This window comes from Physeter macrocephalus, chromosome 16, assembly GCF_002837175.3.
Source record: "Physeter macrocephalus isolate SW-GA chromosome 16, ASM283717v5, whole genome shotgun sequence".
In the NCBI taxonomy this organism is placed as follows: Eukaryota; Metazoa; Chordata; class Mammalia; order Artiodactyla; family Physeteridae; genus Physeter; species Physeter macrocephalus.
Genome location: NC_041229.1, coordinates 14302206 through 14318851, shown reverse-complemented (window position 1 = coordinate 14318851; position 16646 = coordinate 14302206). Strand labels below are relative to the sequence as shown.

The 16646-nt window shown below is 54.5% G+C and overlaps 1 protein-coding gene across 1 annotated transcript in view; it reads right to left on the bottom strand.

The window, feature by feature from the left end:
* Positions 1-8895: 8895 nt before the first annotated feature.
* SCN2B (sodium voltage-gated channel beta subunit 2) overlaps positions 8896-16646 on the bottom strand; it is a 10645-nt gene continuing 2894 nt past the window's right edge. The window contains exons 2-4 of the mRNA XM_007101824.3: positions 10540-10706; positions 10024-10234; positions 8896-9334 (exon numbers count right to left, since the gene is read on the bottom strand). Of these exons, the coding sequence (XP_007101886.1) occupies positions 9135-9334; positions 10024-10234; positions 10540-10706 (578 nt within the window). The 3' untranslated portion in view covers positions 8896-9134. The remainder of the gene's footprint in view (positions 9335-10023; positions 10235-10539; positions 10707-16646) is intronic.

The window sequence follows — 16646 nt, the reverse complement described above, 5'->3', positions numbered from 1 at the left end:
CCTGACCTCCAGCTCAGTGCTCACTTGCCTCAGCTGCAGTCTCAGCATCCACTGAAGTTTGGCAGGTGCTGAGGGGGTTAACAGGACAGCGTGCACCAAACCAACCCGCTGGCACGTGGCTCAGCAGCCCAGCAAGGAACCAGCACTGTGGCCACCTTGCCCGCTGCTCCCCAGCCCACCTCACATCCCACTGGGAGCAGCGATGAACTCTTCCTGAGCCCTCCTCACCCATCTCCACTTTCTCTAAGGGCTCTGGGCCACCTCCTCCATCCCTCCCTTCCTCTTTTTCTGTTTTCTGCCAGGTTCTTTCCAAACATCCTTTCAGGCAAAGGGGGGTGGGGAGCCCCAGACAGATGAGCTCACTGGGAGGACGAGGTCAGAGAGAGGAGGGAGCGAAAACCTCCGGACCAGGGAGATGCTCACTGGACAGTCCCAAGCTGGAGAGGGGCATGTGCCCCCTTGCAGGAGCAGGCGTCTGCTTCCCTCACCGCAGCTCAGAGATGGGGTGAGTCCTGGGCATCCCTTTATTCTGGGCCACTTCGGGGTAGGGCGTGAAGCCCCGTGGCAGGGTCTCAGCCACCCTACCCAGCACCCCAGAGCTGTGTTTACCTCTGTGTTTCATGGATTACCATGTCCCACTGCTTGTCCGTCATGGGAGGATGGGGGCTCAGGAGGGCTGGGGTCGGAGGCATTGGGAAGGTTTGTCATTCATTGTAGGGGGACTGCCTAGTCAGCTGAATGGCTAGATGTCCTCCTGGAACCGTAGACCTGGTCCTGCCGCTGAACTGGGCACTGGAACACACTGACCAAACCAGAAGCGTAAAATGGTGCAGAGCGCCAGGTAGGGCTCCCCGAGTGTTCTGCTCCCATCCGCTATGAACATTTTAGTGTGAGAGCAGTGGATCTTGCAAAGTGAGAGGAGAGGGAGGATGTGGAGTAGAAGAGGAGATATGGCAGGGGCAGAAGGTCAGGAGAGCTGGCCAAGAGGAAGGGAAGAAGCATGGGAGCAGGGGAGAGTCTGCCTGGAATGAAGGGGAACCTGGGGAAGTTGGAGTGAGACACAGGCCGAGGAGGAGGGGTAGGGATGGAGACAACTGGTCAGCAGGTGAAGAAGAGGTTTTATAGGTTTTCAGAAACCAGGAGAGGAGAGGGTGGCCAGCGGGGGCCAGAGCTGTTTGCACAGAGCCGTGGGGTCAGGGGCCAGGCCAGGCAGGAGGTGGGACGTTAGAGACCCACTGGGAAGCCTTTGCCTCTGCTTCCAGACACTCTTGCCCATCTCCGGCTGTCCACGGTCATTTTGAGATTGGCTCCCAGTCACCCTTCCTCCACCCACTCCCAGGTCTCTGGGCTGCAAGAGGCCAGTCCACTGCCCTTTCCCAATCACAGCCTGATGTGATAGATGGCTTTGGCATCGCTCCACCCTGGGTTTGAATTCTCTGCTATTTTCCAACTGTGTCACCTTGAGTGTACACATAACTTAGTATAACAGGTCTCCTCGTCTGTAAAAGTGAGAAAAGAATGCACATTTGGGGAGTTGCCCTGAGTACTGTCAGCTGATACACATAGAATACTGAGCTCAGGGCCAGGCACAGAGTAACTACTCAGTAAATGGTGGTCATCCTGATTAGTCTAGCCGACTGTCACTCACCCTGCCACCACCCGGGCCCCACCCTCCAAACCCTTTGAGGCTGGATATGAGCCCGCCCATCCCACAGCCCTTCCCAAGAGCATCGGCTCCTGTGGAGAGCCCACAGGGTGTGAGCCTGCTATGGGGCAAGGATGGGAAGGCTGAAGACTTTGACAAAGCTGGGAGGGTGAAGGGAGGAGAAGGCTGAAAAGATTGTCACCATTTTCTACCGTCTTGATTGAAGGACAGGGGAAGCTTTGCCCCAGCTGGAGGGCCAAAGATACAAGTTCGACTTGGCCTGATCTTTGGAAAGAAGTTCCTGAGGGTTCCTAACTCCAAATTTCCACCCTCTTCCGGCCTATTTCTCACTGTGAATAGGGGCTCGCCACCTACCCTCTCCCCACCACCATTGCTAAGTCGGGTAAAGATGAATAGGGCAAGCAGGTAGAAGCGTGCAGAGGCAGCCTGGGGTAGAGCGTGACTGAGTAACAAGGCAGAGGGACAGGAGTTTGCCCATTCATGTGTCCTGTTTATCTTCAGGCAAGCAAGAGTTAATCCTACTTCTATCATTTGAATCCTAAAATGAGGGCTGCAGAGGGCCATTGTCAGTAAATTTAGACAGCCTCTAAAAGTATGCCCTGACATATGAATCTTCTCGACAACACCCCCAAGCTATGCTTGAATACCTTCCGGGATGGGGAGCTCATTACCTCAGAGAAACTCACCCCTCTGCACAGCTCTGACTTCCATTGGATCAATATCTGCCTCTGTGCGCCAGCCCTAATGTGTCACCCTGGGGCAGAATGGGTCAAGGCGAATCCCTCTCCTTGTGGCCACAGCCCCACCCACTGTATTAGCCATCAGCTGTGACACACGCTTCCCCTCCAGGGGAAGTTGGTTTTTGACACACCCCCTTCTTTTGCCCATTTGCCCACAGGAGGGTCTCAGTCTGTTGAGGCAAACAGTTCTAGTCCTTATGCCACCTGTTTACAGGGAATTTGTCGCAGTTGAGAAGCAGAGGCAGCTGCAGTTGGGATAAAAGTGACTTTGCCAAGGCTGTAAGGGACAGCCCCTCTCATGGACTCCAAAGTAGCCAAGTTGAGCACCCAGTGTCCACTTGCCCCCCTTCCCAGCACCTCGTGGACTCTCAAAGTCATTATTGCCAGAGAAAAGGAGAAGCTGTTTTACAGGCTACCTACTCCCAGCTCATCTATTCCCACCACCTCCCTCCCACAGCCTTTCTCCCTTTTCTAGACAGAAGCCTCCTCAGCCCTGCAGAGGAGTGGGGTCCTAGGCTAATCTGTTTTAGGACCAAATTTATGGGCCATGTCACGATGCCAGGATATAGTTCTAAGATGAGCTTCCTTCCCCATGGCCCTCTGGAGCTCTCAACCACTGGGTGGCCAGAGCCTGTCCTAAAAGGTGGTTGGTGCCCTGCACATCAGCATGGTAGCAGGCAGCCAGGAATGACTAGAACCTGGCAGGCTTCAGGGTCAATTTCACCACGGCCATCCGAGAAGAGTGCCTGCAGAGCCCTGCCAGTGTGGACCTTCTGAGCCCCTGAAGTGCCAAAGGAGGAGGGCAGGAGACCTCAGTGGGGACCCATGCTCCTGTGCACCCAGCTGCCCAACCCATATCCCACCAGGCACTTCCCCAGCTTCCTCTCACCTGAAGTTTTTTAGCACAACACCTGCAAGATGGGAGGGAGACAAGTGGCCTAAGATGGATCATATACAAACCAGCATGAGGAAAGGCACTCTACTGAGGTGTGGAATGGGACTCGGAATGGCGACTAAAACCAAGCTCTGTCATTAGCCTACTGTGTGACTTTGGGAGAATTACTTTCCCTCTCTGAACCTCAGCTTTCAAAACTGTGCCCTTACAAGAAGCATGTTCAACTCAAGCCCACTGGGGAGGGGCAGGCAGGAGTCTGGGCTGGTGTGGGCTGCTGTGCCGAGCTGTGCCGAGCGCTAGGCTCAGACTGGGTGTGGCCCGTGGGAAGAACAGGAGGCCTGGAGCCAGCTGGGAGATCCTGGCTTGTCCTTGACTCATCATGTGGCCTTAAGCTAATCACTTCCCCGCTCTGGTCCTCAGTTTCCCCTTCAGGATAATCAGGAGACTTGGCCAAGTAGTCCCCGGGATCCCTCCCGTCTCTGATGTTGTAAAGATCTACTCTTCCCCCTCCCCCGCTCCTTTTGGGCCTCAAAACCTGTCCTAGGGACTCTGAGAGGCTCCGCATACAGACTACTATTCCGGGGCAGGGGGCCATGGGCAGGCCGATGGCTGTGCCTGAGCCATCAGGCTCTCCTCTCCTGCAGGGGCTCCGGCGGGAAGCAAAGGAGCGGTGGGAATGGAGAGGCACCAGCACCTCAGGTGGGGGACACAGGAAGCCGGTGAGCAATGCTGAGTTGCAGGGTGGGAGCTAGCCCTTCCCGCACACGGCAGCTCCTTCCTCAATCAGAACTACCTCACCAGGCCCCAAGCAGGCTGGGCCCCAAAACATCAGTTTAGGGGAGACACCTGAGCCAAACCCAGTCCTCCCAGAAGCCAGGCCCAGCTCCAAAGTGTCCTCCAAGTGCTCTGGGGGGAAAGCCTTGGACTGAGTTAGATGCTGTGTCCACCCAGAAGGAACCAGCCAGAATCCCCGGCACCTGAGTCCACATCCCCTGCCTCAGTTTCCTATCTGTTAAGTAGGGAAGCATCCTCTCTGACACCCCATCCTTGGAAGGACTCAGGGGCTCCAAGGGCAGACATCCTTTTAAACCAAGGTACCTTTGGTTCTGTCAAATACCAGCCACCTCTGTTTAACGCTGCCACCTTCTATCTGGCTTCTTTCTCGGGTAGCAGCTGCCGGCATTAGGACTATGAATGTTAGGCTACTCCTAGAATATTCTAAAATGCATCTGACCACTAAAGCAGTGGCGAAGGTCTCTGGGTTACCAGGGAGCAGGCAGAAATGACAACGAAACCATGAGAAAAGTAGAAACCAAGCACCTCAGCATTTCCTTGCATTCAGAAAGCTGAGGATTTTCTTATCGGGTGAGCTTCCTAGGCAAGGGTGTGTGGGTGTGTGTGTAAGAAAGAGAAAAATGCAAAGAGATACAAAAACAGAAGGCAAGAGAGAAAGAGACTGGGTTGTCTGGGAGAGCAGAGCCCCTGGGCCAGGTGGTGGCCTTTGGTCCTGGATTGAGGGCCGATTCAGCAGCACGTGACTAGGATAGAGCTGTTCGCAGATGGGACATGAGCGACCCGATTCTTCCTGCAGCCACCCTCATCCGTGAAGTTGCATGAGGGCAGACTCTGCACCAGCTGTCAGCTATTGCTCTTGAGCCCAGAGCAGATGAAACAGATGTCTGCCTAGTCAGACACAGCTTAGAAACAGGGGGCAGGAGGGATGGCCCGTCCACCCACGGAAAGAATAGACAACATCGGCATGACAGTTAGCCTTGGGGGCATAAACTGTTGTCATCTTCCAGAAATAACCAAGAGCCCTCCAAGAACTGGGTGTTTAGCCACCCTGTCCCCAGGGTGCTTTCAAGGTGGATGGAGTCCCCCAGGATTCTGTGAAGGCAATGAGGGAAAAAGAGGAAACATCTAACTAGAGGGGAGCAGAATAATCTCATCCTTGATGGGGACCCAGCAGCGTCAATGGCATCACCAGGAAAGGAACAACAGGACTCCCCGTGACAATCCTGGCACCGCCTCAACTTGCCCCACTCTGCCCCCCTGAAAAAAGTCACACTCAAGGGATGTTCAGGGGAGACCATCTGTTTATTGCAGCCAATAAATCCAAGCAATGAGACAAACTGCAACAGAAACTGTCTGCTCCCCAAAGCAGACACGTCACAGCAGTTGGGTCACAGAGGACCATTTCAGTTTCTCTCTCCACCACCTCTTCCATTACTACATAGCACATAAATCCTAGAAAGTGCATAAGTAGTTGTGTTTTCCCCTCCAAGTGCACAAAGAGCAATAAGAACATTCCATAATTTGCCTTTGGTAAATCAACTCAAAACACTGAGAAATGATTGTTTCCCCCTCAACGTGACTTTCGGGGTGGATATAGTGAGATGTTTTATATTTGTATATATAATATATCTCTACCTATACATAGACTACGTACAAACGCATCAGCAAGCTTCAATAAAGGAAGACATCAGCAAGAGGCACAGCAAGAGACACAGGCTGTCTATCCTTAAGACGTATGTAGGAAGAAAAATTTCTCCATTCATCACCCGTTCCAATTGCACCAAGCCATTCCTATGGCCTGGGACTGTCTTTTGGACCTGGCCAGTATTTTCAATTGTCCATCTGCTTAACCTGACCTTGCAAATACTTACCAGCCCAACCTCACCAAGGAGACTCACAGGGAGAACTATGGATCCAGCTTTTCCTTTTTATAAACTGGGAATAACTGTGATTAGTCCAGAGCCAGGGGGCAGATAGCTATTTCCAAAGCCAGTTCCAAGGCACCTCAAGGCATTTCAGTCCTGAAAAAATGTGCTTTGTTCTTATAAGCTAAATCCCATGGGTTGGCAAGCCCATGTCTCTTTACAGGGGCCCTTAATTAGGAGAAAGGGACAGATAGGGGGTTCCAAGAGAGCGGGAGAGGCAGAGGCAGTTGAGAAAACCAGCAGACTGAACCCAGCAGAGCGCAGGGATGGGAAAATGCAGCCAGAAGTAGGGCTTGAGCCCCACGGTGCAGGAAGAGGTACACACTAGAAAGCAGGGTGCTGTGGAAACATCTCAGCAGTCTTCCACCTCTACTCACAGAAGCCCCATTTCGTTCCCAGCCTCATTGCCCTGGGGGAGGCAACTCTATGAGGCCTCCGGGAGAGACTCTAAGAGGCCTGGGAAGAAAGTGCATATGAGGACGGGGGTACCTGAGACAAAGGTGGTTCCTGGCCCATCCCCATCTGCTTGGGCGCCTGAGGCCCCTGGAGAGGCGTTGCTCTCCCTAGGACCCTCTAGGTCAGGGCAGAGAAAGGAAGGAACCCAGAAGTCTTGGGCTTCTTTGTAGAGAGTTAGGACTTCTTAGAATAAACCTAGGGAATCTTGCAAACCATTTCCCTAAATGTTATGAGTCCTGGAAAAAGAAAAGTTCCCAGCATCCACACAGATCCTCACTCATCCTGGAAGAGGAGAGCACTTAAGAAGTTGCCAAAAAGTGAAATCTGCAAGCTGCAGACATGTTATTACAACCACCCTTGGTCTCAGCTGGAACCAGGGTGCCCACTACCCATCTCTCCCCTCTCAGCTGGTTGGCTCCAAGGATGGGCAATGTCCACCCACCCCAGGCATCCTGGGGGCTTAGCCCACCCCCATTGGCAGTGTGTCGATTGGCAGTTAGGTACTGATGAGCTAGAATTTCCAGGTGCCCTGGACTCATCCCGCCCAGGAGCTCTCAGGCTGGTTGCCCCCCTCCACCCTGTGCCCACGCTGTCTGGCCTCTCACCCTCTCCCCTATTGCATCTTCCCTCTTTCCTTCCTTTCCTCCCTTCCCAGGGCCCAGATTCTGGAATCTCTTCCTTTTTCTCCTACTCCAGCCCTGGAAGCAGTGGCTGCAGAGGTGGAATTAGATGCACCAAAAAAAAAAAAATTCATCTTGGTCCCCACAGTGCTGACCTAGCAGTTCCCAGCTCTGTTATGGCTTTGGTGCATCTCCAGTACCTGGCCCAGTGCCTGGCACATAGGAGATGCTCAATAAATGGATGTTGAATTGAAGTGAATTAAACTGAATCGCCCATATGCTATTGCTGTCTCCCCAAAAAGGCCATCTGCTGGGCAGAGGCAGAGTGGGGTCCCAGAAGCTGTCAGAGTCCCATCTCTACCCCCTTTCCCCAGACTCCTGCCCTGGGCTCTGACCCCCTGAGCCCGGGCAGGGCCTGAGCTCTGAGAAAGGCTGGGAAGTGCTGCAGAGGGCCAGCCTGGGGTGGGCGTGGGGCACTCCAGCAGCTCTGCCCTCCCAGTCCCATAACCCCATCCCTGCATCAGTCACAGCCTGGAGGGGCTGGGCTCCAGGGAGGTGAGCAGGGCTGGAGGCGGGCACCTCCCTCTCCTCATCTCCTTCATCTCTCTGTCCGCAGAGGCCCCTCCCACTGGGCAAAGTATGGCTCTATTCATCCAGACTGGAGACTGAGGAACCAGAGGAGAAGCAGGGCCCTCAGTTGTGAGTTTGAACCTCAGTCTTCCGGTCTGTAGTATGGGTGACTTGGCTAGCTGATCTCTGAGGATCTTCCAAGGCAGTTTCTCTCTGTCTCTCTCCCACTCCTGAGGCTTGAGCAATTCCCTCTTCGTGTGAGTAAAATGGCAGTGAAAGTTGGCTCCCCACAAATGCTACTTTCCTCCCCCCAGAGAGAACTGTCGGGGCAGGGGAGGGTGTGACATGGCTCCAGATGTGACATGGCCACAGGGTCTCAGAGGCTACAAGGCTCCCCTCATGCTTCCCTCAGGGCCAAAAGCCAGATGAAACCCTGCTGAGGGTAACGGGGAAAGTCTGAACAGAAGCCCCAGCGAGGCCCCGCTCTGCACACCTACTCCTCTGACGTGGCTCCCACCTCCTCCCTCCTTATCTCCGCACCTCAGCTGCTCCTGGCCCAGGTGATGGTGGCCACCCTGGGGGAGAAGGCAGTCAACCTTGAACACCATTTTACAACGGAGCCCCCAGCCCCTCGTCCCTCAGCTAACTTTGCAATTGTCTCCTGTTAGTGGGTAGCTGCGGTGACAAATGACCACCACCTGGAGAAACACGACTCCCCGCCCCCCACGGCCTAGCTCAGCAGCCTTTGGTACTTTTCTTGCCAAAAATCCCAAGGGTTTAGCAAGCCAACGGAAACCCAGAGGCTTCCGTGGTAGCAGCTACCGAAGGAGAAAGGTGAGAGCAGAGCTCCCTGGGCCAAGGCTTGTCTCCAGCTGCCTCCAGCTTCCTTCCCTTCAAGGCCCAGGAAACGCACGGTCATTCCTCCAACACACCCCCAAGTTATAGGAACCCATCACCACCGCCATGACAGGGCTGCCCAGGGCTAGCAGCAGCTCGGGGAGCAGAGGCATGCCACACCCCAGGCCTTCCAGAGGCAGCCAGCAGAGCCCCATCCCACCTGCAGGTCCCCTCTGAAGCTGCCACCAGACCAGTCCACGCACTGGGCAGGCCGGACAGCTGGCCTCCTCCTCCTCCACTGCCCACCCTCCCCCTTCTCTCTCTGCGCCCCTCCCACAGGCCTCCTGCCTCTTCTCAGAGGCTGGCAGTTTTGAGCCCGCTTCTCCCTCCCCCCAGGGCCCACACATCCCAGACGCCAGGGCAGGTTTCTCGAATCAAAGAGAGGTGAGTCTCTCTTGGTGCAGGGTGGCGGATACGAAGGGAGGGGTTCAGGAGGCCCCAGGTCAGCCCTGGGATCCTGGATCGAGAGAAGCACACCAAGAGAGGGCAGGCGGGGGCACACTGTGCGGGGCGGAGAGTGGGAGGGAGACAGGACGCAAGGGAGGGGCTGCAGGGCCGGCCGCCCGCCCGTTACTTGGTGCCATCGTCCGCGTTGCCCTCTCCATCCGTCTTGCCCTCCTCCTCCGTCTTCAGGTCATCCGTGCTCAGTTTCTGCTCTTTTTTCCTCCTCACACACTTTACTACCATCAGCACCAAGATGACCACAGCCAGAAAGCCCCCTACGGAGGCGCCCACGATCACAGCCACAGTGGAATCCCGCTCAGGGGGCTCTGGAGAAGGAGAGGAAACAGACCTGCTGAGCCCTAGGGCTGGAAAAGGGAGCCTCATCCACTGGGCCCTGCTCCCTGCAGTAGGTGTGGGGTGGTCCTGACTTTACTCTCCTCCGTGGAAAGCACTCTAGTCAAAGCAAAAAATCAATCCAGGCCATGGAGCTCTAAGCACCCCACCCACCCCATAATCCCAGGCCACCTAAAAGCCCCAGGGGAGGGCAATATAATGCAGTATCCAAGAGGATGGACTTTGAGGTCAAATGGACCCAATTTGAGTCCTGATTGTACTATTTATTAATTGTGTGACCTTAGGTACCTTATGTAGCCTCAGTTTCCTCATCTCTAAAATGGGAATAATCATAGTACCTCCCTCACAGGGTTGTATGAGGATGAAGTGAGATATTGCATCTAGAGAGTTTAGCCCTAGCTATAACTGAGACATAGCAAGTGTCCAATAAATGAAAGCTGCTCTTGGGATTCTTAAGATCGTGATCATGCTGGATAGCATTATCAGGACTCTCTGAGACATAGTCCTCAAGGACTGGAAGGAGTAAAACAGATGCCTTCCACCCAGCACATGCTGTTGCTCCCACCCCTCAGGAGGGCACAGCCTCTCCCAAGGAGCCCCAGCAAGTCTTGCTGGAGAGTAGCTGGGTGGGAACGGACAGGGTCCCCCAGCAGCCCCTCACCTTCCATGAGGACTTGCAGATAGATCTTGCCGTGGCCACGGTGGCGGTCGGGTGGGTTCATGATGTAGCAGTTGTAGGTGCCCTCATCCTCCAGCTGCACGTTTCTCAGTGTGACTGACACGTCATACTTGCTGGGGTTCCCTGAGAACTCCACGCGGTCTCGGAACCGCTCCAGCTTCAGGTTAATGATCTTCATGCGGAACTGGAGAAACTGGGGAGGCAGGAGGCGAGGGACAGGATAGGGGGCTGGATGAGCAAGGAGCTGCAAGGACAGCAGGATGCCCCTCCTCCCATGCCCCCTTTTACCTGGAAGAGAGGCAGTCACCTCTAGATCTCTGCCACCCTCCCAGGGCCACCCAGGCACGACAGCACACCTCTGCCAGTGCCCTCAGGAGCAGATAGCCCACCAGGGTATGTTAGGGTCCTGGTACAGTGCAGGGGCAGGTCGTGGGAAAGGGGAGCTTCACGCTGTGGGGCTCCTGCCTCCCCCACCCCTGCCTCCATCTGAGAACTCACCATCTCCTCGGAGCAGTTACTACACTCCTGGTAAGTCCAGTTCAGGGAGAACTGTTTGTGGTTCACGGTGTAGCAGGAGTTGAAGGTACAGGACAGGCGGGCATCAGAGCCATTGAGGACGTTGAGGGTGGCAGGTACTGTGACTTCCATGCTCCTCCCTGGTGGCACTGTGGACAAAGCCACAAGCTGGTGAGGATTCTGGCAGACAAGGCCAGGGAGGGGGCAAGCCTCTGCACCTGGTGGGGAGCGAAGCAGAGCTAGGACAGCTGGCGGGGTCCCTTATGGCTGAAATTAGGGGGTGGGGTGGAGTGGGGTGGGCAAAGCTCCTAAGCGGTAACTGATGTGGCCCTTGGGGTGGAGAGAGAGCACATCGTCTGTCAAGCCAGGGACAGACAGATGGCCTCAAGCCTTCCCTCCAGCTGGCTGTCCTGCCACAGGCCTGTCATGGCCACCTGATGGCTTGGACAAGGGGCTGCACAGTGCTGGCCTCAGTTTCCCCTTCTTCCCACCACTTTCAACCATCTCGGCTGAGCCAAAGCCCTTCCAGCTGAAGCTGCAGTGTCCCCTGGGGGCAGGCAGCCTTGAGGACAGATGCAGATTCAGAAGGCCTCGCTCTCTATACCGCAGGGCAGAGTCAAGCCGTATGCCCAGTCCAGCCCAGCCCAGCCCCCTTCTCTTCCTCAGGCTCCTGGCAGGGACAGCAGATGAGCAACAGGAAGGAAGAGATGCCCCAGAAGACTAGGCACAATTCGAAGTGATCAACTGATGGGTCTACAAGGACAGGTGTCCCTTTTGGAGATGCCAGGCCTGGACACACCACAGCAAGGAGCTGATACAGGCTGCAGGGACAGCAGGGTGCAGAATCCTCTGGGGAGCACTGGACCTGGTCCAGGAGCCCTGGGTGTGTGGCCTGAGAAGGCCCATCCCACTCTGACATTCCAAGCAGGGCAGAGTCTAGGGTGAGGGGAGTGAACCAAAGCCCTCCCAGCTGAAGCTGCAGTGCCCATCCCACCCCCCGCCCACAGAGGGGCAGAAAGCCTTGGGCACAAGATTAAAGGGGGTGCCCACCCTCAGGGTCACGCAAACACCTCCTTAAATTTTGCACCCTAGGCACTGCACTCACCTCACCCTAGCCCTGGGCTGAATTCTAAAATTCTCTGCCAATATAGTCAAAACCTCATCCCAAAAGATGAATGCTCTTTATAAAGGAGAAGCAGTAATGCTCAGTATCAATCATCATTCACTCATTTACCAAATATTTATAAATCACCTCCTGTGCCCCAGGCACTCAGTCTAGGCCCCAGGGATTATTGCTGTGACGCAGGCAGGCAGAGACACTGTAACCTGGAGCTTATATTCTAGGGAGCGGGGCAGACATTAACAGGGAAAAGAAATGATGTAACTTTAGCTATTGATTCACAGGCAAGGGCTGTAAAAAATAAAGCAAGGTGCAGGGCGTGTTTGACATCAGGTGGTCAGGGAAAGCTGCTCCGAGCGGTGCCCTGTGGGCGGCCCCCAACTAAAGTGAAGGAGTGAGCCATTTGAAATTTTGAAGGAATCCAAGGCAGCAGAACATCAAGAGGAAAGTTCTGGCGGTTGGAATGAGCATCAGGTGGGCAACTGGAGAGAGCTGAGGTCCCAGAGTTAGGCCAGGACCAGGACACTATTCTTCTGAGTGAGAGAAGAAGCCGCTAGGGGACGGCAGGGGGGCAGCTAGGAGGCACGGAGACCCCATTAGATGTGGTTCAATCGGCTGGGAGAACATGGACAAGTTCCTCCATCTTCTGAACCTCAGGCCGCTCCTCTGTAAAACGCAGCTGATGATACCTACCTCCCGGGGTTATGGTAATAATTAAATAAAAAATAAATAATAATAATAATAATTAAATAAGATAAAATATGTAAAGCAAAGGGTAGGGGAATTCCCTGGCGGTCCAGTGGTTAGGACTCGGCACTTTCACTGCAGTGGCCCAGGGTTCAATCCCTGATGGGGGAACTAAGATCCCGCAAGCTTCAAGGCACAGCCAAAAAATAAAAATAAGGCAAAGGCTAGCCTAAATTCTCCTCAAGTCCTACCCCCTAAGTAGGAAGGGCTTCTGGGGCAGTCTCCCGGCAGGGGCACCTTGGAGCCTGACCCCTCAGAGCAGCCCCTTGGAATTCCCCTGGATTGCACAGGGCTCACGTTTTGCAAAAGATTTCGTTGTGCAACGCTGCCTGCCGGGCCCCACCCCAGAAGCAGCAGTCTGCAGCCTGGAAGCAGGGACAGCGAAGCCCTTCCACTCAGCTCATCCCTTTGGATGAGTGGCCAGGGCCAGTAGGCGGGACTTAAGAACAGGAGATTCTCTGAACTGCTGATCAGGGAGGTCAGGACCCGGCCCTAGATAGAGGGACAGGCACATGGCTCCACCTGCAAGGCCAGGCTTCCAGGTGTGCTGAAGTGCTCATCAGGGAAATATGAACTGGAGAGGCTGAGCGGCAGCCCCAGGAGAACAAAGCCCAGTTCCCATCTCCTCACTCTCACAGCGTTATGAAAGCACTGAGCACAGCGCCAGGCTAGGAGGAGGTGTGCTGAAAATGCCATCTCCGCCCCCGCTCTGCAGAGGCGGAGGTATCTTCAGGGAAGGAGACCGGCAGGGCCTTGTCCTGAGCTTACCTCACATCCCAGGAACACCTTGCTTCTCTAGCACCTTCCCTGGGAAGGTTCTGCGACCTTCCCAGGGCACCTGAGCAAAAGGAGCCTCCAAGTGGCATTAGGAAGTAGGTCCCACACATCTGGCGGACCCATCCCTGCCTCTGTCCCTCCCCAGGCCACAACATCACTCCAGAGACAGAACTTGAACCCTACCAGGAGCTCCCTCCATCTTGAAGGAGCTAGCACTCTGCTGTGCGGGAGGGCAGGGCCCTGGGGAGTGAGGGGCCTTCTCTGGCCAGCAGGAGGCAGGCAGACTGAGAAGTGCAATGGGGGTCCTTCCCCGCATCCCTATGGCACGGCCTGCAGGAGGCACCAGGCGGACACGTGTGCCCTCTAGTGGTCAGAGAGGTCAACCGTCAAGTCCCAACTGCAGAGAGAGGAACAGGAGTCACCAAAGCAGGGGGAACCTCAGGAATTGTAGATCCAGCTCCATCATCTTACCAACGAGGAGAGTGAGGCCTGAGAGAGACACACAGCAGGTAAGGACAAGCTGGGTCCCGAATCACGGTTCCTGACTCCCACTACAGCACCCACTTCCGCCTGAGGTCTGCCAGGGTCCCAGCTCAGGGCAAGGGCCTTAGGCCTTTCACCAAGCCAGGCCCTCATTAAAGATGAGGAAATCATCACGCAACGAGGACAGAGCTGTGAGCAAAATCCTGAGCTCCTGATGAACTCTGCTGCTTCAGGAAATTAGCCAAATCCACAGCTAGGGCCACAAAAGGACTTCATAGTAACAACAGGGTGCTTACTGTGTGCCAGGCACTGTTACATACCCTACAGATTCACCTCATTTAATACAACAACCCTATTATCACCCCCACTTTCCAGGTGAGGAAATGGAGCACAAAGAAGTTAAGTGAATAGCCCAAGTTCACAGCTGGTAAGTGACAAAGCTAGATTGGAACCCAGGCTGCCAGGCTGCCAGGCTCTAGACAGCAGGTTGAGGGGTGGAGGCTGGGTGAGGGGGTGTTTTTTGTACCAAGGGGTCCCAGGGCTCAGTCCTCCTGCTGTCTACATGGCAGGTCCAGCCCCCGTGTCAGCCCCCAGCCAGTCAGGCTGGCCAGAGGGGAATGGTCTTCTTTAAAGGAGCCTCCATACAAGGGGGGCTCACAGTCTTCCTGGTTGTCCCATTTGGGACCAGGTCTGGACCCTGAGTCTCTGATCTCCAACTCACAGAAAGGAAATGATTCAACAAGGGTACCATAAGGATGTGGCTTTTGAGCTCAGTTCCAAAACTTCACCAATGCCCAGGGCCCCTCACTCTCTCTAAGGCGTATCTGGGCACCTCAGGCCCCACATCATATACTTTTCTAACTGGCACGTCTTGCAGAGATGACAAAAATTTGCTCATCTCCTGTCAAACACTATTTCCTACAGAGACTAGAAGTTAATTCTCTTCACGCCTCTTTCCAACCCTACAGCAACGTATGAGGTAGGTTAATTTTCTTCTTGGTTAAAAAAAAAGAACAGAGTTTGTCGAAGCAGAGAAATTACTCCCCACCCTTCTGGAGCACGCTGTGTCCCAGGGCAGCCCCTGCCACCCAGGTGACTGTGACACGCGGCCCAATTCCTGGGCTGCCTTACCATTCAGACCCACCGCCTCAGGTCTCCCTCCCAGGCCAGGCCACCCCCATGCAGCCAGGAGAGCACCTGTCCTTGTCACCCCTCACCCCCAATCGCCATTGGCTCCCTGCTGCTTTCAGGATCTCGTCCAGGCTCCTGGGCTTCTGAGCCCTTTGCCATCTGGGACCATCCAGCACCCCAGCCTCATTTCCCGTCCTGCCCCCAACCCTTCACGCTTCCTCCACTCCAGTGACCCCGGAGTTCTTACTTTTCTGAAAACACTGCCTTCTTCCACTCCTCCGTGCCTTTGCACGTCTTTTTGCTGCAGGTTGGAAAGCTCATTCACCCTGCTGCCCCTGAGCCCTCCTGCTTACCCCGCAGATCCCAGCTAACAAGGCATCGCCCCAGTGGCAGCTTCTGCAGTGCCCGTGCCCTCTCCCCAGACCGGGAGGTTTCTGTCCCTTCCAAACCAGGAGGCAGAATGGCATAGTGGCCAAGACCAGCGCTCTAGCACCGTGGTCTGATCTTAGGCAAGATGGTTCACCTCCCAGCACCCCAGTTTCCTCATCTGTAAAATGGGAGACAACAATAGGCCCTGCCTCCTGGGGCTGTTGTGAGGATTGAATACTAAAACATAAAGCTCACAGCAGTGCCTGGCACATGGTCAGCCCCCACCAAAGGTTAGCTGCTAACAGCACATGGGATGCTGCATTACTATTTTTTGTTTGTGTTCTCTAGTCCCTCAGGAGAGTCTGGGGAGCTGATTCTTATTTATCTTGGCATCCCTGGACCCAGAACAGCATGTGACACACAGTGGGCACTGGATAAAAGTCTGCAGAGGGAAGGGAAGGCGTTTTCCCCTGTGTGTCCGTGTGCACTGGGGTTGAGTGAGGACCAGACTCCACTTTCTAAGCCTCGCCTAACATAACCCTGGTTACTTTGGTAACCAGGCCAGTGACCGTGGAGCCAAGAGTTCTGAGAAAAACTCTAAGGAAAACCAATCATTTGGATTGCTTCTAACTGAAAACTAGTCTCATGTGCTTCTGTCGTGTGTACAGCAGGTTGGCCAGCTGTCCCCTGTCCCTTTGTCAGCTCTGTAGTCATCCTCACAAACCCGGGCCCCGTCTCAGTCCCCTCCCTTGTCACTTGGGACATCTCTCCATCTTGGGGACTGATGCTGCTACAACCACCAAGGTTCCATTGTCCACTTGAGCCCTCGGCCTTGGAGTACCAGGGCATGCCTCATCACAGCACCAATCACGTTCAAGTTCAAGGTCCCTACTCCTGCACCCTGCCCCCATCCAGGTTTGCAGAGGCTTTAGCTTCCTCCCACCACCGCCTCACAGCCCCCATGCCCTGACCTCTTCGCCCTAGATTCCATCTTCCTCTAAGCCACACCCTGGTCCTGGTCCCCCGAGCCCCCTTGCTTTCTTCACTTGAATAAGGCTCTCCCTCTTGCAGGAAGCTCTCCCTAAGTCCCCAAAGAGGTTGCCTGTCCTCCATCCTCATTTCCTTGCACACAGTCACTCACCCAACTCCCCTCTTTTGCCTGTACTTAAGATTCTTTGATCCAAATTATTGTTACTATAGCAGCATCACTTCTTAAATATCGGGGGCAGTAGAATTCAGTGGTTAAGAATGGGGTGAAGCAAAAATAAACTCAAAATGGATTAAAGACCTAAATGTAAAGCCAGACACTATAAAACTCTTAGAGGAAAACATAGGCAGAACACTCTATGACATAAATTACAGCAAGATCCTCTTTGACCCACCTCCTAGAGAAATAGAAATAAAAACAAAAATAAACAAATGGGACCTAATGAAACTTAAAAGCTTTTGCACAGCAAAGGAA